The sequence below is a fragment of the Schistocerca gregaria genome, chromosome 10, assembly GCF_023897955.1.
Source record: "Schistocerca gregaria isolate iqSchGreg1 chromosome 10, iqSchGreg1.2, whole genome shotgun sequence".
In the NCBI taxonomy this organism is placed as follows: Eukaryota; Metazoa; Arthropoda; class Insecta; order Orthoptera; family Acrididae; genus Schistocerca; species Schistocerca gregaria.
Window position 1 is genome coordinate 133,016,863 of NC_064929.1, and position 24,273 is coordinate 133,041,135.

Here is a 24,273-nt window from a genome sequence, read left to right on the forward strand (position 1 = left end):
TTTAATTGTCGGCGTTCATACGCTCAGCCAGTTTAGTTGTCGGCATTCATGAGCTCAGCCAGTTAAGTTGTCAGTCGTTCATGCACTCAACCAGTTTAGTTGTCGCCGTTCATGTGCTCAGCCAGTTTAGTTGTCGCCGCTCATGCGCTCAGCCAGTTTAGTTGTTGCATTGATGCACCGAGCCCGTTTAGTTGTCACGTTCATGCGCTCAGCCAATGGGCACAGACGAACTGTCTGCCTAGGAGATGTCCAATACCCAGTAGCAGAGCATGCCCTCCAGCATAATTCTAGGGACCTAGGAACCTGCTACACCTTACATGCCATTTGGCTTCTCCCACACAACACCAGTACCTCGGAACTGCGGAGATGGGAACTTGCACTCCAACACATCCTTTCATCCCACCATCCCCCTGGCTGAACCTACGTTAACCAACCTCACTCCCATTTACTCTTCAGTCTCTCCTTTTTCCCCCTCTCCTCTTTAGCCATTGACGCATCTTTTCTCCCTACATAGTTGTGTTTATCTTTATACTATGTACCTCTTTGCTTCTGTATGCATCCTCTTTGGTTTGAAGCTGGCACAGTACTTACAGTAGAATATCTTTGACTTCCCTCTGACGACCATACCTCCATCCTTACTACCCTCCCTGTTTATCTTTCCCTGATGCTTCATAACCTGGGTTGTGAGTAACTGAATCTCTCTCCTCCCTGATGAAGGAACAAAGTTCCGAAAGCTAGGAATGTAAATTTTCTGTTTTGTTTTGTGTATCTATCGGCTGTACTGAGCTGAGGTAAGTACCGGCCTGCCCCTCAATCTCTTTGTTAGTGTACAAGTAATTTATTTTTTTCATATAGAACATAATTCAATAATGTGAATGTGTTCAAAATAAGCTAAAACCTTCTCTCCAACTGGAACTGAAGGGATCTGTGTTAGTCATGCTGGTAATCCATTGTTATTCTGTTCTTAGATGGAATTGTTTAGTCTTCTGTTAAAAAGGAAGTTATAACGTTAGCTTATCTCCTTGTAATATAAACCGTATCTGACAATTGTTAATACCTGATTTTGCTGCAAGCACAATATGTAAGATACACAAGTGCTTGTCATGTTGTAGTAGATGCCTCATTTGATCTTCCACAGACATAATCAATATGCTACGAGCTATAATACTCTTTCAGAAGTGCTGCTTGGATCAAAAATTGTCTATAAAATGACTTAGAACTTACAGGAAGTGCATGTCACAAACTGTTGACACATCTTGCAAAGTTTTACAGCTTTACCACATTTATTTGCTGAAGTGCAGCACTCAGGCTTATTCAAAACTTTTGAAATATCATTGCAACACTTCATCACTCTTCATCTGAGAGGCTCCTGCTGCTGAAGTATTAAAATGTTTGCACTAAAAATTTGTATCTGAGCTGTTCGGTAAACCTACACATAAAATGTGAATAAAACCTGAGATGTGTATGTAATGATCCCTAGACCACTCGACATTTAATTAACCAGTACGTTTTTTTTAAAATTACGTGTAAATTTTCAGGTCACGCAAGCGATGGAATTATCAGTTCAGACCTATTAACCAGTCATCACCAGATGAGTTGAATACTTACATAGCAATTCATCAGTTGAAAAGAACTGAAGTGATTCTCATGAAAAAAGAATATTCACTTCCTGGCAAAAAAAGTGTAGCACCTAGAAGATATGCTCGAATGTCAATGCAACTTTGTACATATACTTGACATTTGGATATGTAAATGATTAGAATTGCAATAAGTAGTGTCTGCGGTGTCATATGTTGAGTAATCACCATTTTAGACAGATCTGCTGCGTACTCGTGTGAGGCAGTGTTATCAGCACCTGACGACACAGTTTGTAAAGGATCTCATTATCAGTCTCCATTTGGCTGTCTGTTTAGATGTATTTGTGGGCCATTCAGCTGTGACAGTAGCTCAGTGTTAGTTTGCATGGAAATGTGAAGGCAGACATATTCATTGTCAAAGTTCCGGAGGACCACACCAGACCACCACAAGGGAGGATTGCAGTATTGTGCACCAAATACACTGTGAACCCTCCACATCTGCACCTGCCATCTGAGGGCAAGTAATAGACTCCTTGCAATATTCTGTGTCATCTCACACCATTGGTTGGAGACTAGCCACAGCCGGACTGGGGAATTACCCTTCCGTGTGTAGGCAGCCGTTAACACCGCAACACCAATGACTGTGTTTGAAGTAGTGCTGTGACCGGTGATTGAAGTGTCACATTCTGTTCAGTGATGAATCGTGGTTCTGCACTACCTCGGATGACCGTAGTTTGTGACTATAGCAGCAGTCTGAGGAATGGTCCTATTCTTCCAATGTTTCGGAGAGGCATAGCGATGTTACTCTTGGTTTCATGATGTAGGGGAACCATTAGATAGGACTTCAGGTCATGGCTGGTAGTGATTGCTTACCTGATTTAGACAAGAGACTTAGGATTTTTGACCTTTTCTCCTGCCTATTGATTATTCCATATTTATGTATCATTCATATGCTTTTGGGCCTTGGTTGAAGTATTTTGTTCATTAGTCTTTTTTAATCCATGTACATACCAAAGTTCAAAGAAATCAGAAAGTTGCACACAATCTGCATATCAGTTGTTATTTTCCTCATTCACATGAGTTTAGTAGAATGTGCATTCATATTGCTCAGTGGTGTGCTCTGTTTGGACTTGGGTTTGGGTGTCTTCATTGTGCTTAAGTGTTGTGTGCTGTCATTGTGCTTAAGTGAAATTGCTTGTTATTCATGTTTTATAATCAGTATAAATGGATGTTTAAAGAGTTATTTTGTTACCTGAAACCCTGAAAGACTTCATTTTGTATAAGCCATTACTTCTTGTGTATCGTATACATCATATTCATAGTATTTTGATTTTGTGTTTTGTTTCTTATTTAGTACTTTTTGTCGAAGTGACATGCTGGAAAAAGCAATGTTTCAAAATGTGTGAACGAAGAAGCACCAAGAAAATCCTAAGTGTGTGAATAGCAATAAAAAACTGGAATTCATTGTTAAAAATGAAAGTGACTGTGTGATAAATGTTGAATGCTAATTTACATTGTTTATTTTACAACACAGTTTGCCAATAAATTGTGCAGACCATATGAGTCACCTGTTCAGGAAAATGTCCCTGAATAATATATGTATATAGTGGACTGGTGTGTGGCACACAGAAACACATAATAGAAAACAGTTAACACAACAGTTGAAAACTTATGATTGAGGTGTTATAACAGAAATAAATGGCAAGTGACTTGTTTTCTATTGTGTGTTTCTGTGCACCACGAACCAGTCCACTATAGGTAAGTGGTGCCCTTTCCCTTACTTCACAGATTAACATTTTAGGCAGTTCTAGTCTTTTCATTTGAGTTTTTAAAGCCGTTATATAGCTTTGTGACATCAAAGGAAAAGACATCAGTTGTCTCAAAAGATTGTACTGATAATGAGACACAGTTTTAGTCATTTATACCTCCCAATTTTGAAACTGAATCTCCTGATTTTTTTTTATTTTTGAAAGTTGCTAGGTATGTGATTGACAGAATGGCACAGCAGTATATCACAGACATCCTGCTTACTCACATGCTACCTCTCATGCGACACTTTGTGGTCACTTTTTTGACAGGACAGTTCCTGTCTGCATGTGAAATGTGTGTCTTTTAACTGTCTGGGTGATATTGAGGTACTCAAAGGCCAGCAAAATACCAGATCTGTCCCCCATAGAACTCGTGTGGGACCAACAGGGACATCAACTCTGTCCTAGTACCAGTGTCCAGGATATCAATGTCAGTTACAACAGTCGTGGACCATCTTGCCTCAGAAGGGGATACAACAGCTCTGTGCCACCCTTCCCGAGCTTCCAGGAGAGGATAGAATGGCTTCATGATAACCTTCCCAACGAATCGCTGCATGCATCCAGGCCTGAGGTGATGCAGTGTTATACTGATAAGTGGTTTCATACTAGCAAGTTCTTTGTAAATGTGGCTTAATTTTGTAATCACTGCCATAACATCACATGCTGTCTCAACCAATGAAGGTTCATTCCTTTTCTCTTACCATTTTGCGTGCTTCTCCTCCCCCCCCCCCCCCCCTCCTCCCCACTCCAGGTAGTGTATAGTTGAAGAACATTTACAGGATGGTCAGTGTGCACTTAAGACAGTATGTCTAGTGTGTCATTCAGTACTACTATCACGACAAACCAAATTGACAGTAAAAGAAAATCTGTAAAAATTGGAAACAATATCAGCACAAGCTTAATTTGATGTTTCTCCTCAGGCCAATCGTGCAGGGGCCACGCTGATCGCCCACCTGCAACAGTTACGTACAACCCGGGATACTCAAGAGCTGACTCGCCTAGCTGCAGCTGCCGTGCTCATTTGGCGCGAGAACCAGTACAGTGAGCGTGTCGCCGTGCCTGTGATGAAAGCACTCAACCAGCTGCTGGAACGTGGCTGCTTCGACGTGATCCTCAAGTCCGAGGATGGGAATGAGGGAAGCAATTTGGCGAAGGACCTCCTAGAACTGGCACTAGCTGAAGCCAACAAAGCTGGTCGCAGTGCGAAGAGGATTGGCGCCATCATTCCACTACTCTGCCAGCTAATCCAGGTGTGGCTTTACAACTCTCCCCCTGTGTGTGTGTGTGTGTGTGTGTGTGTGTGTGTGTGTGTGTGTGTGTGAGAGAGAGAGAGAGAGAGAGAGAGAGAGAGAGAGAGAGAGATGATCATTCATATTTAAGCATTTATGCATTTATCATATATTTTAATGAGCTGACAGATTCTCTCCGCACAATACACTGAGTGTGTCAACCACAGACCAATATCACTGACTTACACATTTTGCAGGATCCTAGAAAGTATTGTGGTTTCAAACATTATGAAATTCCTGAAGGAAAACAAGCTTCTCTTAAGGATTCAGCATAAATTTAGAAAAAAAATACTCTTGTGAAAAACAACATGTTTTATTCATAGACAGCATCTTGTAAACAATAGATTCCATTGAACGAGTAGAGTTTATCTTCCTAGTGTTACAAATGTGATTGGCACTGTGCCACATTGTTAACTACTAACTGCCATAAAAACATGCGGAACACACACACACACACACAAATATGCGATTCTGAAAAATGTATTTCTAGCTCGAGCAATGGTTAGGTGTGTGTGGTGTCCTGAAAGTGTGGCCATCTAAGTTACTCCTTCAATACGAGTGACCAGCGAGGGTGTTGGGGTGGCTGGCTTCGAGTGTGTGTAACACATTGTCTGCTGCTGTAGGTAGAAGCAATGGAAAGAGTCGTCAAAATACTTTGACTACAGAAGGAGACCCTCAGTAATGTGCTACTAATAACAAGTACAAAAAACCATAGTCATTATTTATTAAGCACACATATGTAACAATAAAAAGAGGTATTTAACTTAGGAAAATGTTTGTTAATGTTCCTTTGCCAGAATTAACCCTTAACTACTATGGATGTTGACAGGAAACAGTTATTACAGTGTGGTGTCTTAGAGCACCTCTTTATTTTTTATATACAAAACCGGTGTCTTGCTGAATATTTTTTTCATTACTTCCTGACATTAATTACACTTATTGCAAGTAGATTTTGTAAAAATTTGGATTTAAAACACTTAGACAAATAAAACTCAGCAAAATTTGTGGTCTATTTTTAATTTGTGTATTACAATAATAACAGTAGATAGAGACTCCGCAAGATCTCTTTCTAGAGTTTTCATGAAGATCAATCTCATCATTACTTCTTGCTTAGGATAAGTTTGCAGCACCACATAAGACTTCAGATCACAAACAACATCCACTAATATGAAGAAAATGACCGAAGGCCATCTTCTTGTCCAGCAACTTGATGAATAAGCTGCACCCCTCTGGTAGAGACAGTCCACACCACCTTTTGTCATGTTACAAAAACTGGATGATCTCAAGTTTTCCTTATTCAGGACCACTGTTTACTGCATGATACATGGAAGTGATCAGATTGGAGCTTTGGACTTTGTGGGCACAAAGGAAACCAGTGTCATGTCTTCTGTAAAACCATAAACAATTGTATTCACACCCGTTTTCTTATTAGTTATAAACTGCTGTGGTATATCAGTTTTATTTTTTTTCCATTGTACCGATGTATGTGAGGCCTTTTTTCCAAAAGTTCAATGACTCGTTTTACTGATGAGTATGAGTTGTCACCTGTAATATTTCTCCATATATTTTCAGTAGGTTTTACCAGTCTCAGAAGAGCATGTGTGGGAATACTGTGATCTACCTCAATTTGAAAGGATGTGATCATCACTGCCTTTTCCAGAATAAATGTATGTTTGTACAAGTAATTTGTACGTACGTGAGTAAGCATTGAATTTTCAGTCTGTATTTTGTCAGTTTGTTTGACATATAAAATCTAAACCCACACCTTCCACAGAAATGTACAACCATTTCATCAGCACACACCATTGCACCAACAGAGTAGCAGAGTTGACTGTTCTCAGTGAAATGCAGAAAGATTTGAGAAATTACAACTTGTAACATTACAGGACATATTTGGACATATTGAAGTATTCGATACTGTAGACTTTTAGGGGATGTCGATACAGATATGCAAAATGTAAAGGGAAACTTTGGTGATGTTTAAATATTGTACTGTGTCAATATTAGGACATTTTGCACAGAAAGAACAAAAATAGAATTAATGTAAATATATATTAGTAACCTATTTTCATTCAATTTTGTAATTATATTTCATTTTGTAAAAGAAAGACTTACTGTTTGCTGTAGTTCTGATTAATTGTATAAATTATCAGTTTTGAGCTAAATTATTTCGTATAATATGGACAAGATACTTTTAAAAACTCACCAGCTAAAGAGAAAGTCTATAAATGAACGTTTAATGCACACTTCTGGAACTTTCTATGGAGAAATTCTATATTATGATCGCAAAAATATGAAAACTTGTGAAAACTGTTTCATAACCCAATTTCGAAAGACAATTTGTATCAAGAAATATTGCTAAAAAGATTTATTTATGTTTTGAAACACGATTTAAATCATTTTACATATAAATAGTTGTTCTAAATCACTCAAGAAATATCCAGAATCAAATGTCAAGATATTTCTGGAAACGTCGGTGCAAGTCTGGTGAAGGTTATCCAGAAGCTGGTAGAAAAATGTTATAAAATCTATTTGGAAATTATGCTTGTAAGAATTTATATGTACTGATCCTTTTACTTACTTTAATCTGTACTAAAATTCTGTAATGTCTAATTTAGTTTTAAGTCGTGAATTGCTATCGTATTGTAAACAAAACATTGTCAAAGACTCTCATTGTTTGGAAAGATATTAATACACCTAGGAGTTGTCAGTTGTCAGTTCAGTGCGGATATGCAGTGCGGTTAGCTCGGAGAGTCAGTTGTTGAGTCTGTGAAGTCTGTCAGTTCTGTTTGTAAATAAACGTCTGTAATGAAGAATTACTTGTTGTCGTCAATATGAACTCAAGACCTTTTGCACGAAGCAGACACCTCCTAATGCAACGTTTTAATTTGGTGTTGAGGAGCTGAAATGTTATAATTTGGTGCAGAAAGTCCTGGGACGTTATAATTTGGTTGAGGAAGCTGGGATGTTTTAATTTGGTGGAGGAGCTGGGATGTTATAATTTGGTGGAGGAAGCAGAGGATTTGACGACCACCCGGTGATTCTTCAAAATAAAATACGTCTCTTCTGGGATCACAAGAAGAAAATACGTCTGTTTTGGGACCACAAGAAGAGGATATACGACGGACCAGTCATTCTTCAGAAGTAAATACGTTGATTCTGGGGTCACAAGAAGAGGAGTGAATCAACCGAGCGAAACCATCCTGGAATTGAAGAAATTTCGCAAAACACGGACACCAACGACCGCCGACGGACACTAAGATAAGTACCTGCTTTCTAAAATAATGCAAAAAGACGCAGATTTCAGTATTGACAGTGGTGTAGCAAGTACACCTATTAGGGAAAGTGCTTCTGACAGTGTAGGAATGTTGGAAATGTTAAAACAAATGTTTTCAGAGTTAAACTCGAAGATCGACGATTCTCGTGCCGAATTACGTTAACAAATTGAACAGACACAACAACAGATGGACAGGTCGATTTCGAAGGCTGTGTGTGATTTAAAATCAGAAATAAATTCAAATACAGAACAGATTGCTCACACTAATCAGGTTCTCGAAGAATGGCGAATTACTTTTGAGTCAAACCAAAAAGAACTTAGTTGTCGTGTGGACACGGTTGAGAGCAAAATTTCTGTCCTTGAAACTGATTTAAGTAACGAAATTTCAAATAACCAGTCAAAACTTAAAAAAGTTGTTGATTTTGTAAATGAGGAAAATTCTCAATTGAAAAATGAATTTGACCAGACAAAACGATTTTTTGAAAGTGAAATTGAATCTTTCAAATCTGATTCTGACAAAAAGGTCACAGAAATTTGTAGTAGAGTAGGTAATGTCGAAAAAACTGTAGACAGAAAATTTGTAGAAATACAAGAAACTATGTTGCAAAAAGGTTTTAGTAATAGTTGTAATGGGGTATGGGGAAATTTTCCCATTAAAACTTATCCCGGTGACAAGAATATACACCCAAAAGACTTCATGCAATTCTGCAAGGAGCAGTTCACGTCCATAATGACAGATAGTGTTAAGATAAAATTTGTAAAGAAATTACTTGATGGTGAGGCGCTTTCGTGGGCCAATCAGAGTTGTTCCGCGGAAATGTCCTTTGAAGATTTCGAAAAATGTTTTCTAACCAAATTTTGGTCTGAAACTGAGCAAGCTCGAATCAAAAGTGAATTCTTGAATGGTCCTAGTTACAGAGAATCTGATGGGTCAATGAAAGCCTATTGTGAGAAACAGTTGCAAAAATTAGTGCATCTGGATAAACCATTTGATGAGCTAACTCAAATTGATGCACTAAAACGGAGACTTCCAAAAAGAGTACAATGGGGTTTAGTATATGGTCCAGATGAGTCCATAGAACAATTCTTGAAATATGTGGACAAACTTGATAGAGCCTTTGAACAAAACAACAGATTTAACGACTTTGTAGGTTCATCACACAGAGGGTGGGAACCGAACCGTGGAAATAATAACAATAATAGTGAACGAAGAAACTTTAACAACAACAGGGATAATTATAATAGCAATGACAGAAGAAATTTTGGTAGGAATGATCAGCACTGTAATTCAAACAGAGAATGGGAAAATCGAAACAGGTCCTAGGGTAATGACATGAGAGAAGGTAACCCGAGGCAGGGAAACGACAGACATAGGCCTTTAAACAACTAAATGCTCCACTGGGAATCTGTCAGTTTGGGGCAAGGAATTTTCAAAATCAGGCTAATTTCACCTGGAACAGACAGCACTATAATCAGAGACCTAACCAGTATAGACAGTATGCTTATGATCGATCTGTAGATAGAGGTAATGAAAAAATTAAATTTGACAGGAAATTTTGGAATGTCATCAGAGAAAATACTAAAAACAACTGTAATAGGAACCAGGCTACCTTTGATGAAGTAGGCTTAGAAGATGATATAATTGCAAATTTATATAATCAAGAAGAAGCACCTAATGCTGAAATGAAACGTAAGGATAACTTTGATAATTTTGGATTGTACAAACTTATGTGTGGTGATGTTTCAGATGTAAGTTGTCATAATGATGTTCGTACTGAAGTTTATGGAAAGTCTGATATTCATGTGGATGTGGTTGGTGAAGATGGTGGTGTGAGTAATGTTGGTGATACTAGTAGTGTTTGTAGTGTAAGCTCAGGCAATGATGATGATAATGTTGATGTTAAGGCTAATGGTGATTATGTACTAGAAGATTTTGATGGTGAATTGGATGGAATAGTTTATGTTGAAGTTAACGAGGATGTTATAAGCAATAGTGTTGAGAAGAGTTGTGCCAGGAACTCTAACTACATTCCACATGAGAATCAGATTGTGCCAGTCCAGCTTAGTAATACATCAGGAGACAGGGGGGTTGATTGTGCTGATGCATCTGAGATTATTTTGAAATCTGTTTGGGACAAATTTAAAGATTACAGTGATGACAATGATGTTAAGATCAAATTAAGGGAAATTTGTGAACCAGTTTCTGCTTTTAAGCCTAATGAAATCATCAAACGGGGTACTAGTCAGTATGTGTGTGAGGTAAATAGTAATCCAGACATTCCAGTAAATTCCAGTAGACCTAAAAGTTTGAAGAAAGTATTGCCTAATAAAGAAAACCTAAATATGGAACAGAGGTATGATGAGATAGCAGAAGATCTTTTGTATGAAGAACAGGAAGAAAGGGAAAACACCACTATTGGTAGTCCATACATAAAAATTAAAGCTGCAGGTTGGAAAGGGTATTGTTTGATTGACACAGGGAGTCCAATTAGTGCCATTTCAAGCAAATTAAGAGATATAATTAAGCATGATCCTGACTTTGTTGAATTACCAGTTGTTGGAATAAAAATTGGAGGCATTACCGGCAAACTGAGCAAAATTGTTAATAGACAGGTGTTGTTGTCCTTCAGTATAAATGATGTACAGTTTACTCAAGGATGTCTTGTAATAAGTGACCTAAATGAGAATGTACTGTTGGGTATGGACTGGATATTAAAAGCTAATGCAGCATTTGATTGGGAAAAGAGTTTGTTTACCTTTATTGATCCTAAGACGAGAGTATGTTCCAGTACTGACATGTCGGTTCAAAACTGTGCTGATAAGGGAATTGAAATTAGGGACGTTACATTTTCTAAAGACAGTGGTTATTGTGTAGAGGAAATTACTGAGGATTATGATGATGGTGAATATGGGGATATATTTCAAGAAAAATTAAGGGAATCAGATAATTTAAACCAAGAACAGAAGGTAGAGTTAGAAAGATTGTTGTGGAATTACTGTGATGTTTTTGATGATAAACCTGGCAGAGTAAAGAATTATCAGTGTAAACTCAGATTAAAACCACATGAGCCATTGTTTATAAATCTTATAGTGTACCCATTGCAAAGAGAAAAGATGTAGAAAAGGAACTTCAAAAGATGGAAGAGTGGGGCATCATTGAGAGAAATAAGAGCCAATACAATAATCCTTTGGTAGTGGTTGCAAAACGTGATGGCAGTGTCAGGCTTGTACTAGATTCAAGACGCCTAAATAAGTATCTGGAAAGAGAGACCGATCATCTCGAGAATATAGACGAATTACTTCATAAATTTGAAAGAATGAAATACATGACCAGTTTAGATCTCAGATCAGGATTTCACCAAGTAGAATTAGAAAATGATTCCAGAAAGTATACTGCCTTTTTGTATGGGGGAAGATGTTACCAGTATTGTGTGGTACCATTTGGGCTGAATGTCTCAGTAGCCGAATTCATTAGAGCACTAGACTTTGTTTTGGGAAAAAATCTTTTATCAAAATTAACTGTGTATGTAGATGACATTTTGATCATTGGAGAAACTTGGGAAGAACATGTTAATACTTTGAGGGAGGTTTGCAATAGATTAAGGAAAGGGGGAATGTCACTTAAATTATCTAAATGTAAGTTTGGTATGAAAAAATTGAAGTTTCTGGGGCACAGTATTTCTGAGGAAGGTATTTTGCCAGATCCTGAAAAACTCGAGGCAATTGCAAAATTCCCAATTCCAAAAACCAAGAAACAACTAAAGTCATTTTTCGGGTTTGTGCGGTTACTACAGAAAGTTTATTAGTACCCAAGCTCTAAATGCTCCAAGTCTTAACAGATTGCTGAAGAAAAACGCAATGTGGGTTTGGGATCAGGAATGTGAAGCTGCTTTTGAAGAAATAAAATCACAGTTATGTAACAGTCAAATTTTGTACCGTCCTGATTTAAGTTTACTTTTTTGCATTATGGCAGATAGTAGTGATTATGGCCTAGGTGCTCACCTTTTCCAAGAAGTAAATATAAATGGGAAAATAGAACACAGGTCTAATTCTTTTGCTAGTCGAACCTTGAAAAAACATGAGAGGCAATACACTGTTACCGAGAAAGAGATTTTGGCCATTTACTGGGCATTTTCTAAATTCAGAAATTATTTATTGGGAAACCAGGTAGTTGTCTACACAGACCATAAGGCATTAATTTATATTCAAGAATGTAGGTTGCATCATGGAAGGATTACCAGGTGGGCACTCTTGTTACAACAATTTAATTACTCAATAAAATATCTTAGAGGACCCGATAATGTAGTTGCTGATGCTTTATCTAGACTACCTGTGGGGGTTGACTTTGAAGATGAAAGTGGTGAATTAAAAAAGTTTTTTGACATATTCATTGGACCGTTCAAGATTCAGGACAATCCTCGTCCGAATGCTTACCGTCTAGTCTACCCAAATTCTGGCAGACTGTTTGGCCTACGAAACGTGACCGAACTGAAATTGTATTAAAAAAACGTAAAAAAGTATTTTAGATAATAGATGTTTAAAGACTTTTATATGTAATCTTACCAGGATATTTTTGTATACTTTGTTATGTTGTATTTATCTGATTCCTCAGGGGAGCATACATTCTTTGTGTGCTAAGTGTTTGGCGAGCACTGGGTCCCCTAGCTATGCAATTGTCATATTTCATTTTCGTATTCTGGCATTGCATCTTACACTTATTCTGTGATCCTGTATAATCAATTTTCTCCACCTGTCAGTCTATCCTCTCTTAGCTTTAAGAAATTATTTAGAGTAAATTTTCCTGAGTAATTAGACTTTAGAGAATTCAAATTTCTGTGTCATTAAAAACCGGTCCACCGACTATTAAATGCTTTTACTAATGTTTAACTGGGTTTGACCACTGTATGCTGTATATTCATAGCGGACTGTGCTATTGCAGCCTGTGATAGCCTGCAGTGTATATGGAAACCATACGGACTGTGAAGATGAGACTGAAATACAGTGTGTGGCATTGAGGTATACCGACCTTCAAGAAAGAAGATCACCGGTCTTCAAGAAAGAAGACACCAAAGATATGTGTAAAACTTTTCTGTTTCGTAATGTAAGGACATCAACCCTTCCGTGTTTCACGTGGAAGTGCTGATGGGGGGGGTTGTGTAACATTACAGGACATATTGGGACATATTGAAGTATTCGATACTGTAGACTTTTAGGGGATGTCGATACAGATATGCAAAATGTAAAGGGAAACTTTGGTGATGTTTAAATATTGTACTGTGTCAATATTAGGACATTTTGCACAGAAAGAACAAAAATAGAATTAATGTAAATATATATTAGTAACCTATTTTCATTCAATTTTGTAATTATATTTCATTTTGTAAAAGAAAGACTCACTGTTTGCTGTAGCTCTGATTAATTGTATAAATTATCAGTTTTGAGCTAAATTATTTCGTATAATATGGACAAGATACTTTTAAAAACTCACCAGCTAAAGAGAAAGTCTATAAATGAACGTTTAATGCACACTTCTTGAACTTTCTATGGAGAAATTCTATATTATGATCGCAAAAATATGAAAACTTGTGAAAACTGTTTCATAACCTAATTTCGAAAGACGATTTGTATCAAGAAATATTGCTAAAAAGATTTATTTACGTTTTGAAACACGATTTAAATCATTTTACATATAAATAGTTGTTCTAAATCACTCAAGAAATATCCAGAATCAAATGTCAAGATATTTCTGGAAACGTCGGTGCAAGTCTGGTGAAGGTTATCCAGCAGCTGGTAGAAAAATGTTATAAAATCTATTTGGAAATTATGCTTGTAAGAATTTATATGTACTGATCCTTTTACTTACTTTAATCTGTACTAAAATTCTGTAATGTCTAATTTAGTTTTAAGTCGTGAATTGCTATCGTATTGTAAACAAAACATTGTCAAAGACTCTCATTGTTTGGAAAGATATTAATACACCTAGGAGTTGTCAGTTGTCAGTTCAGTGCGGATATGCAGTGCGGTTAGCTCGGAGAGTCAGTTGTTGAGTCTGTGAAGTCTGTCAGTTCTGTTTGTAAATAAACGTCTGTAATGAAGAATTACTTGTTGTCGTCAATATGAACTCAAGACCTTTTGCACGAAGCAGACACCTCCTAATGCAACGTTTTAATTTGGTGTTGAGGAGCTGAAATGTTATAATTTGGTGCAAAAAGTCCTGGGACGTTATAATTTGGTTGAGGAAGTTGGGATGTTATAAACTGACTTGTCTACTTTCTTTGTCCCCTCCGATCATGTGGGTTGCGAAATCATAATGAAGATAAAAGAACGGAAATCTTTCTTTAGTAACAGTGCATCAGAAAACATCTCTGCCTTTTCCATCAATTGCAAACAAGCTGTAAACTAACTCATTCCCAGATTTGAAAATGGCTGAATACACTAATAGACCAACTGTTGTTGTTGTTGTTGTTGTTGTTGTGGTCTTCAGTCCTGAGACTGGTTTGATGCAGCTCTCCATGCTACTCTATCCTGTGCAATTATCTTCATCTCCCAGTACCTACTGCAGCCTACATCCTTCTGAAACTGCTTAGTGTATTCATCTCTTGGTCTCCCTCTACGATTTTTACCCTCCACACTGCCCTCCAATACTAAATTGGTGATCCTTTGATGTCTCAGAACATGTCCTACCAACCGATCCCTTCTTCTTGTCAAGTTGTGCCACAAACTTCTCTTCTCCCCAATTCTATTCAGTACCTCTTCATTAGTTATGTGATCTACCCATCTAATCTTCAGCATTCTTCTGTAGCACCACATTTCGAAAGCTTCTATTCTCTTATTGTCTAAACTATTTATCGTGCACAGTTCACTTCCATACATGGCTACACTCCATACAAATACTTTCAGAAATGACTTCCTGACACTTAAATCTATACCCGATGTTAACAAATTTCTCTTCTTCTGAAACGCTTTCCTTGCCATTGACAGTCTACATTTTATATCCTCTTTACTTCGACCATCATCAGTTATTTTGCTCCCCAAATAGCAAAACTCCTTTACTACTTTAAGTGTCTCATTTCCTAATCTAATTCCCTCAGCGTCAACTGACTTAATTCGACTACATTCCATTATCCTCGTTTTGCTTTTGTTGATGTTCATCTTATATCCTCCTTTCAAGACACTGTCTATTCCGTTCAACTGCTCTTCCAAGTCCTTTGCTGTCTCTGACAGAATTACAATGTCATCAGTGAACCCCAAAGTTTTTATTTCTTCTCCATGGATTTTAATACCTACTCCAAATTTTTCCGTTGTTTCCTTTACTGCTTGCTCAATATACAGATTGAATAACACCGGGGAGAGGCTACAACCCTGTCTCACTCCCTTCCCAACCACTGCTTCCCTTTCACGCTCCTCGACTCTTTATAACTGCCATCTGGTTTCTGTACAAATTGTAAATAGCCTTTTGCTCCCTGTATTTTACCCCTGCCACCTTCAGAATTTGAAAGAGAGTCTTCCAGTCAACATTGTCAAAAGCTTTCTCTAAGTCTACAAATGCTAGAAACGTAGGTTTGCCTTTCCTTAATCTTTCTTCTAAGATAAGTCGTAAGGTCAGTATTGCCTCACGTGTTCCAGTATTTCTGTGGAATCCAAACTGATCTTCCCCGAGGTCGGCTTCTACCAGTTTTTCCATTCGTCTGTAAATAATTCACGTTAGTATTTTGCAGCTGTGACTTATTAAACTGATAGTTCGGTAATTTTCACATCCGTCAACACCTCCTTTCTTTGGGATTGGGATTATTATATTCTTCTTGAAGTCTGAGGGTATTTCGGCTGTCTCATACATTTTGCTCACCAGATGGTAGAGTTTCGTCAGGACTGCCTCCCCAGGGCCGTCAGTACTTCTAATGGAAGGTTGTCTACTCCGGGGGCCTTGTTTCGACTCAGGTCTTTCAGTGCTCTGTCAAACTCTTCACGCAATATCTTATCTCCCATTTCACCTTCATCTTCATCTACATCCTCTTCCATTTCCATAATATTGTCCTCAAGTACATGACCCTTGTATAGACCCTCTACATACTCCTTCCACCTTTCTGCTTTCCCTTCTTTGCGTAGAACTGGGTTTTCATCTGAGCTCATGATATTCATGCAAGTGGTTCTCCTTTCTCCAAAGGTCTCTTTAATTTTCCTGTAAGCAGTATCTATCTTACCCCTAGTGAGATAAGCCTCTACATCCTTACATTTGTCCTCTAGCCATCTCTGCTTAGCCATTTTGCACTTACTGTCGATCTCATTTTTGAGACATTTGTATTCGTTTTTGCCTGCTTCATTTACTGTATTTTTATATTTTCTCCTTTCATCAGTTAAATTCAATATTTCTTCTGTTACCCAAGGGTTCCTACTACCCCTTTTCTTTTTACCTATTTGATCCTCTGCTGCCTTCACTATTCCATCCCTCAAAGCTACCCTTTCTTCTTCTACTGTATTTCTTTCCCCCATTCCTGTCAGTTGTTCCCTTATGCTCTCCGTGAAACTCTGTACAACCTCTGGTTCTTTCAGTTTATCCATGTCCCATCTCCTTAAACTCCCACCTTTTTGCAGTTTCTTCAATTTTAATCTACAGTTCATAGCCAATAGATTGTGGTCAGAGTCCACATCTGCCCCTGGAAATGTCTTACAATTTAATACCTGGTTCCTAAATTTCTGTCTTACCATTATATAATCTATCTGATACCTTCTAGTATTTCCAGGATTCTTCCATGTACACAACCTTCTCTTATGATTTTTGAACCAAGTGTTAGCTATGATTAAGTTATGCTCTGTGCAAAATTCTACCAGGCGGCTTCCTCTTTCATTTCTTTCCCCCAATCCATATTCGCCTACTATGTTTCCTTCTCTCCCTTTTTCTACTCTCGAATTCCTGTCACCCATGACTATTAAATTTTCGTCTCCCTTCACTACCTGAATAATTTCTTTTATCTCATCATACATTTCATCAATTTCATCATCATCTGCAGAGCTAGTTGGCATATAAACTTGTACTACTGTAGTGCTTTGTGTCTATCTTGGCCACAATAATGTGTTCATTATGCTGTTGGTAGTAGCTTAGTTGCACTCCTATTTTTTTATTCACTATTAAACCTACTCCTACATTACCCCTATTTGATTTTGTATTTATAACCCTGTATTCACCTGACCAAAAGTCTTGTTCCTCCTGCCACCAAACTTCACTAATTCCCACTATATCTAATTTCAGCCTATCCATTTCCCTTTTTAAATTTTGTAACCTACCTGCCCGATTAAGGGATCTGACATTCCACGCTCCGATTCGTAGAACGCCAGTTTCCTTTCTCCTGATAACAATGTCCTCTTGAGTAGTCCCCGCCCAGAGATCCGAATGGGGGACTATTTTACCACCGGAATATTTTACCCAAGAGGCTGCCATCATCATTTAATCATACGGTAAGGCTGCATGCCCTCGGGAAAAATTACGGCTGTAGTTTCCCATTGCCTTCAGCCATTCGCAGTACCAGAACAGCAAGGTCATTTTGGTTAGTGTTACAAGGCCAGATCAGTCAATCATCCAGACTGTTGCCCTTGCAACTACTGAAAAGGCTGCTGCCCCTCTTCAGGAACCACACTTTTGTCTGGCCCCTCAACAAATACCCCTCCGTTGTGGCTGCACCTACGGTGCGGCCATCTGTGTCATTGAGGCATGCAAGCCTCCCCACCAACGGCAAGGTCCATGGTTCGTGGGGGGGGGGGGGGGGGGGGGGGGGGGGGGGGGGGGATAGACCAATTAGTGCCTTCAATTCAGTGATATCAGCATCTTGTAAGTAGGACAAGTGATATTTGCATACTGTACTCTAAGCTTAGTTATTTTCAGATTTATCCATGGAATGACTTCGTCTACATTATCTTGGGTAAAGAACAGCTTCCATACCTCTAGAACAGCAGGGTTTTCTCTGAGTCTTTTCGCTATCTGTTGCAGTCCAGGAAGCTTCAAGACAGTGTTGTGTTACCTTGTTATTATGTTAGCTGGCGGATGTTTTTTTCTCCAGCAAAAACACGAATATGTATGTTAGCTGGCGGCTGTTGTTTTCTCCAGCAAAACCATCTGTTCTTACCGAATATGTAAGTATCTCCATCATCATCAGGTGTCATATCTTCATCACTTTCAGTTTCCTATTCTGAATTATTGTCGTGATACTAAATATCTCAAAATCAGGATTGTTATTGCTGTCATCAAGGCCTTCACCTGAGGATTCACTGAGCTGTTCTTGAACATCCACATATTGCATGGAAGGTCCAGCTGTCCTCACAATTGAGAAACAGCACCATTCGACAGAACGATGATGCACAAACACTGTGGTACATCTGTGAGACCTCTTAAGGCCCATAAATGAGAAACGAAGAGAAGCAACAATACAAGAGTTCACATGTAGTTTGTCATTCAATAGAAAGGCACGCAAAAGAGTCCATTTTGCTTCACAGGAGCATGTGAGATATCATGAGATAAAAAATCGTAGCAATCTGAAGGGTGATGCTTAGTAGTTAAGGTTTAAGCAATTAATTTGTCCTCTTACCTCCCATATTGCCACAGTCTATTACACCATTCTGAGTTTCATGTCCCAATTAGATATTTTCTGCGAAGGGGCACCGTTCGGTTTTTATGCATCTTAGTTTATTATTCAAGGCCCCATTTAATCCTCGGGGATGAAATGTTCTGAGCATATTTAGCATTATGAACATTTATTTTGTACTCTTATTTGGATTGAGATACCTATTTGCACTGAAAGAAAATGTTTTGTTTGGTAACAGTGATGTAGAACATCACGAGTTTTGTAGGCAGTCTTCTACAGTGAGCAATGGAGCCATTACTACTGCTCTTATTTGTTTCAAGTAAATTTTCACTATAAAAGTAGGAAGCACACGAAATTCACTGCCCCATGAAACCAGTACTACGTGAAGACTGAGGTTAGAGACTGAGTCCGGTTTGTTGCGGTGTCTCGCCAGTGGTGCCAAAGCAGTCATTTCGTGCAGGAAGCCAGAACAAATCCCCCTGTCTAGAACATTATTCTAGACAGAAAATGTTCCACAGAAATGTGGGTAACACCGTATGTGCCCTAAAGAAGCATAATAGGACCTCTTATCTTCTCAGTATATTGGGTGAGTCACTAACTATTGCCACCTAGGATAACTCCAAAAGTATGATAGTAGCTAAAACGTTTGTGGGAAAAATGCTGCATGGGACAACAGGATCCATAATATGATGTTGGTTTTTTATTGCTAGGTGGGCTTGTGCCAGAGATTTGGAGGTCAACCCTTTTTTTTTATTTTTAAATGGGTTGCTATAATTTGGTACCTATTTCGTGGTAACAGCTACTGAGATGAATCCAATGATGTATAATAGTAAGGTCTTTGACAGTCAACAAAGGTCAAAAAGGTGGCATGAATGTCTATTTACAGAAGGTGTCCGAAGTGATGACCATTGGTATCAATGCAGTGCTGCAATCTTCTTCTCATGGATTGATTGGTATTCCTTATCACTTCTGCACTTACCGTAGCACATGCTCTGACAATTCTATCGTGCAAATAATAAATATTCGCCGAACACGGCGTATCCATCTAACATGCCATTGACATGTAAGCACCATTTGACAGTTCCACAATACAACACTTAATAGGAAAGGTAAGACTAACATCATCAAATCAAGTGAATGTGAATGATGTATTCCTTCAAAGAACCAGTCGATATGCTTCTCATGTATGGAGAATGCCAATGAAATTCAGTGAGAGCTAGAGACTTATACACTTAAAGATATCGTCAATGTACTCACCCTACATGTCGTATGTTTAAATATGTCTATGATAAATTGAGAACAACTGGATCTTTAATGCATTGGAAACATAACCGGCAAAGGAAAGTTACTAACGAGTGAACAGAAATTGGTACTCTTGCCACTGTGGTTCAAGATTCTTGTGTTAGATTACATCAAATCACAAGGGAATTTGGCATGAGCCAGAGTAGTGTTGTTCATGTTTTGCATCACCGTGGATATCATCCTTATCATATCAGTCTCCACCAAGAATTAACTGGTACAGATTGTGTGCACCACATTGAATTCTGCCAATGGGCTCAACTTCAAATTCAGAGGGAAGGCACACTTATTAATTTGATTTTATTTAGTGACAAGGATACATTCACGAACCATGGAAATGTTAATTTGCATAACTTGCCGTATTGGGCAACTGAAAATCCATGTCGGTTGCAGCAAGTTGCACACCATAAACCGTGGTCAGTGAATGTATGGTGTGGGATTCTGGAGGACAGAATTGTAGGCCTCTATTTCATCAAAGGAAATCTTAATGGTAGGAAGTACACCACATTCCTGCAAGAAACATTAGCTCTGTTATTGAAACTAATACCTTTAGGAACAAGGGACTGAATGTGGTATCAATATGACGGGTGTCCAGTATATTTATTGCTGATGCCTAGAAATGAGTTACAGAGACAATTCCCAAATCGTTGGATTGGACGCAGAGGAGATGTGTCGTGGCCGGCTCGTTCACCAGACGTTATGCCTCTTAATTTTTCCCTTGTGGGGATTCGCGAAAGACATTGTTTATAAAAAAAAAGTTCTAACCACACCTACAGATATGTGAGAGAGAATTGTCAGAGCATGTGCTTCGATACGTGCCGATGTGATAAGGAATACCACTCAATCCACGATGATAAGATTACAGCACTCCATTGATACCTTCTAATGGAATTCATGCTACCTTTGTGACCTTCGTTGACCTTCAAAGACCTTACTGTTACACATCATTGGATTCGTCTCAATAGCCACTATCAGAAAATAAGTGCCACATTATAGCATCCCATAAAAATTTTTTTTAAAAAAGTTGACCTTCATATCTCTGAAGCGACCCCACCTAGCAACAAAAAACCAACGTCATATTATGGCCCCTGTTGTCCCATGCAACTTTTGTCCTACAAACTTTTCAACTCCTGTCATACTTCTGGAGTTATTGTTGGTGGCAATAGTGACACACCCTGTATATAAAGTGTTTATCAGGTTGTGTCATCAGCACTATAAAACTGTTCAGTGAAGACGCATTTGTGTACAATGAATTATTTTCCTTTGAGAATTGCAAGGGATTGCAAGAGGACTTGGACAAAATTTTCATTTGGCATAATGAAAGGCAGTGCTGGTGGGTAAATGTAAGGTAGACCCTATAGTAAAGAGAAAGAACCTGATATTATCTGATTAAAAGATTAAAGCAGAGCATTTTGATAATGTTCCATCATGCCGTAAAGGCCTTGTAGTGCAACGGGTATCCATACAATACTGTTTCCCCCCAGGAATGATGTGACAAGCAACAAGATGCAGCAGGTGGCAGTAGTCTGGTGTATGGCATGTCACTGCCAGCCTCGGCAACTTCCAGATATGCCCTATATTTACTCAAGACTGGAAAGTGATATGCCTCTCCTTCCGGCATTAAAAGCAATTGCAATATGTTAGCTACATTTCATGCACAGCATTGTATGACCTAAAATGCACCAAATGTAAGCTGGCAAGCAACTCCATTTCTTACCACAAGTTTTTCAAAATATGCACTGTAATTTTACTTAATTTCGAAGTATGACAATAACAGTTGACAGTAGTGGAAAACAAACCAATTAATTGTCAAGCTTTGATATTAGATTGTAAGATACCAAAAAATCAATTTTTTTTAATGAATAGTTTTTGCAAAATTGAATGAGAAAGATTGCATATTGGAGAACACACATGAATCCCAAAACACTAGTTTTTAATTTTTTTACATGAAGCGTAAAACTCTTACCACAAAACTGCAGTAAAACCCCTTCTTAAGGGTATACGGAACGCCCTATGCTAGTTTTTAATTTTTTTACATGAAGCGTAAAAGTCTTACCACAAAACTGCAGTAAACCCCCTTCTTAAGGTTATACTAAGTGCCCTATGCTTACAATATTAAATTGAGCTAGAAGTTAGGAACATTTTCTCATTTGTTATTTGGACGATACTCTTGATTTTTTCACAGAACGCAGAGATATGTTCTGCTTTTATGCTGAATTATTAATTTTGAAAAAAATAATGTATAGTTTTTCGGATATTTTATTTTCTGTAAATGTTAAAAAAGTTATACATTTTAACAAGTATTTTAAAATTTACATCCATTAATACAAAATAATTCCATATATCTTTTAATTCAGATATATTAAAAGGTCTTAAGGAACAGCTACAGAAAATTTCATCTTTCTACTATAAATAGGCTCTGAGAAAGTGTACCTTATACACAAAAAAACTAAAGTTACGGGAAATTAGCTTCAAAGTTTTTACTTCAGTACAAGCCTGCTCCATAGCTTGTATCACCAGAATTGTCCAACAGCTTCCTCTTGATGACTCTGCTATGCTGTCTAGCCATCTTTGAATATACTTTTATGGCATTACCTGAAGACCTGAGCCGTTCCTTGTCCAAATAAAGTGTAGCTGCGGCAGTTCGTAGTCCTACACAGAGCCCCAACTTCTGCAGAACTTTGCACTTTGTTATATTGCCCTGATTGAATGATGACACAGCATCATAAACGCCAAAGTGAAGTGTGTTTATACCCACAAACACAGTTTTAGGTAGTCTATTCCATATCACATGGTCCACACACTCATTTGTATTTTGAGTCCGGCCATTAAGACATTTCTTTAGTAGACTAATATCTGCGAGGTCTCGGAATATTGGTTTTATTTCATCCATTATGGCAGGTCGCAGGTGATGAGGGTGACTGTATTGTTTCTTAGTTACCTTGCCTCTGTTGTACTTGCACCAACTATCGTCTCCTTTTGGACATAGCCCATGTTGGGGATTCTCATTGTTTGAAGCTGTATGAAAAAACAGAGCCCAGACTGCTCTTCTCATTAATTCTGCATCTGCTGTATTCTGTCTTATTGCTAGACCACATCACTTCTGAATATGATCTATTGTAGCATCTGTCAGTCTATTTTTCCCATCTAAAGTTTTTCCATCGCTCAATTTCTTCCCTTTCATGCTAGCCTTGAGCCGTCGAAGTCTTGATCCCATCCTTTTCTTAACATGGCCAACACACTCCAGTTTGGAAATTTTCACATCATTACCATAGGGTCTCAGTTCCTCAATTTCTTTGAAAGCTTTTGAGTCACCATCTCCAAGATAATTCATGTATCTAACGTTGTACCATTTTACTGAGCGTTCATAAATCCTTCTAACACCAGCAACTTCCATACTGCCACTTGACCCATAGTAATTTGCCATGCACTCCTCTTCATGTTTATTTTTCATTTTCTCCTTGCATCTGCAATGCTTGGAAAGTATTGCCACATCAACTACCTTACCAGTGTCCACACTTGTAGCTGTTACTACACCATTCAGAGATGTGTGGCCTCTCTTCTGCCAACTTCCATCAAAAGCTATGGACAAGTCTCTGCTATTATTATTTTCAACAACTGCTTCCTCAACAGCATCTTTCATGTTTTCCTGTGCCACATCTTCTACAGCAGAGCCCATTGCAATTATATGTTTGTTAAATTTTGAAGGTGGAGGAGTGAGGTTCATCACACGACACAACATGGCACCTGCAGCCCTGCCCTTTCCTATACACCGTAATCCATAAACCAGACTAATGTTTATATCGTATAGTTTCCCTTTATATGCAGTAACATGTGAGGAATTGAAGAAAGTAACACTGTGTTTCCAATAACTGCACATCAACTCTTATTCACAAGCAAGTCCTACATGTAAGTTTGTTTTCAATGAAACACCACATTTTCCACATTGTTTGCAGCACACATTGTTCTCCAAAACGTCTGATAATAAAGAGACGTTAATTACCTCATATTTTGTTGTCCCAGCATTTAGTTACTTGTATTCTTCTTCAATTCCAGCTAGTTTTCTTCTTGAAGCACTTTCCGGTGTAGTGGCAGCAGCATCACTCAATTTATCACTACCAGTGTTGAGGTTAGTCGCTACTGGGACATCAGATACTGATGAAGATGAATCAGACGAATTTTTAGTACACTTTACTTTCTTGTGCCAATGTACACGCTTTCTAAATACCTTCAGACTAGGTCTTGGCATGTTGAAGGAAAGAAAACTCAATGACTTCTCCACATACGACTTTCACAACACTGACATGGATGTACTCACAAAGGAAACAATAGAAATGGTGCAGAATCTATTGTCAACTGTCTAGCAGTGTAGCCAACAGAAAAGCTAACTCTCTTGTGCTCAATTATGTCTCTGGCAAGGCTGTCTATATCAGGTATATTTCCTGTCTC

The 24,273-nt window shown here is 38.2% G+C and overlaps 1 protein-coding gene across 2 annotated transcripts in view; it reads left to right on the top strand.

Moving 5' to 3' along the window:
• Positions 1–24,273, top strand: part of LOC126293416 (tubulin-specific chaperone D) — a 177,547-nt gene that overhangs the window by 144,305 nt on the left and 8,969 nt on the right. Inside the window, exons 17-18 of one of the 2 annotated variants that reach the window (XM_049986640.1) lie at positions 4,306–4,635; positions 12,891–14,045. In XM_049986640.1, coding sequence (XP_049842597.1) covers positions 4,306–4,635; positions 12,891–13,094 — 534 coding nt within the window. In that variant the 3' untranslated portion in view covers positions 13,095–14,045. Of the gene's footprint in view, positions 1–4,305; positions 4,636–12,890; positions 14,046–24,273 lie in introns of those variants that run through there. The other variant, XM_049986639.1, reaches the window with a different exon arrangement.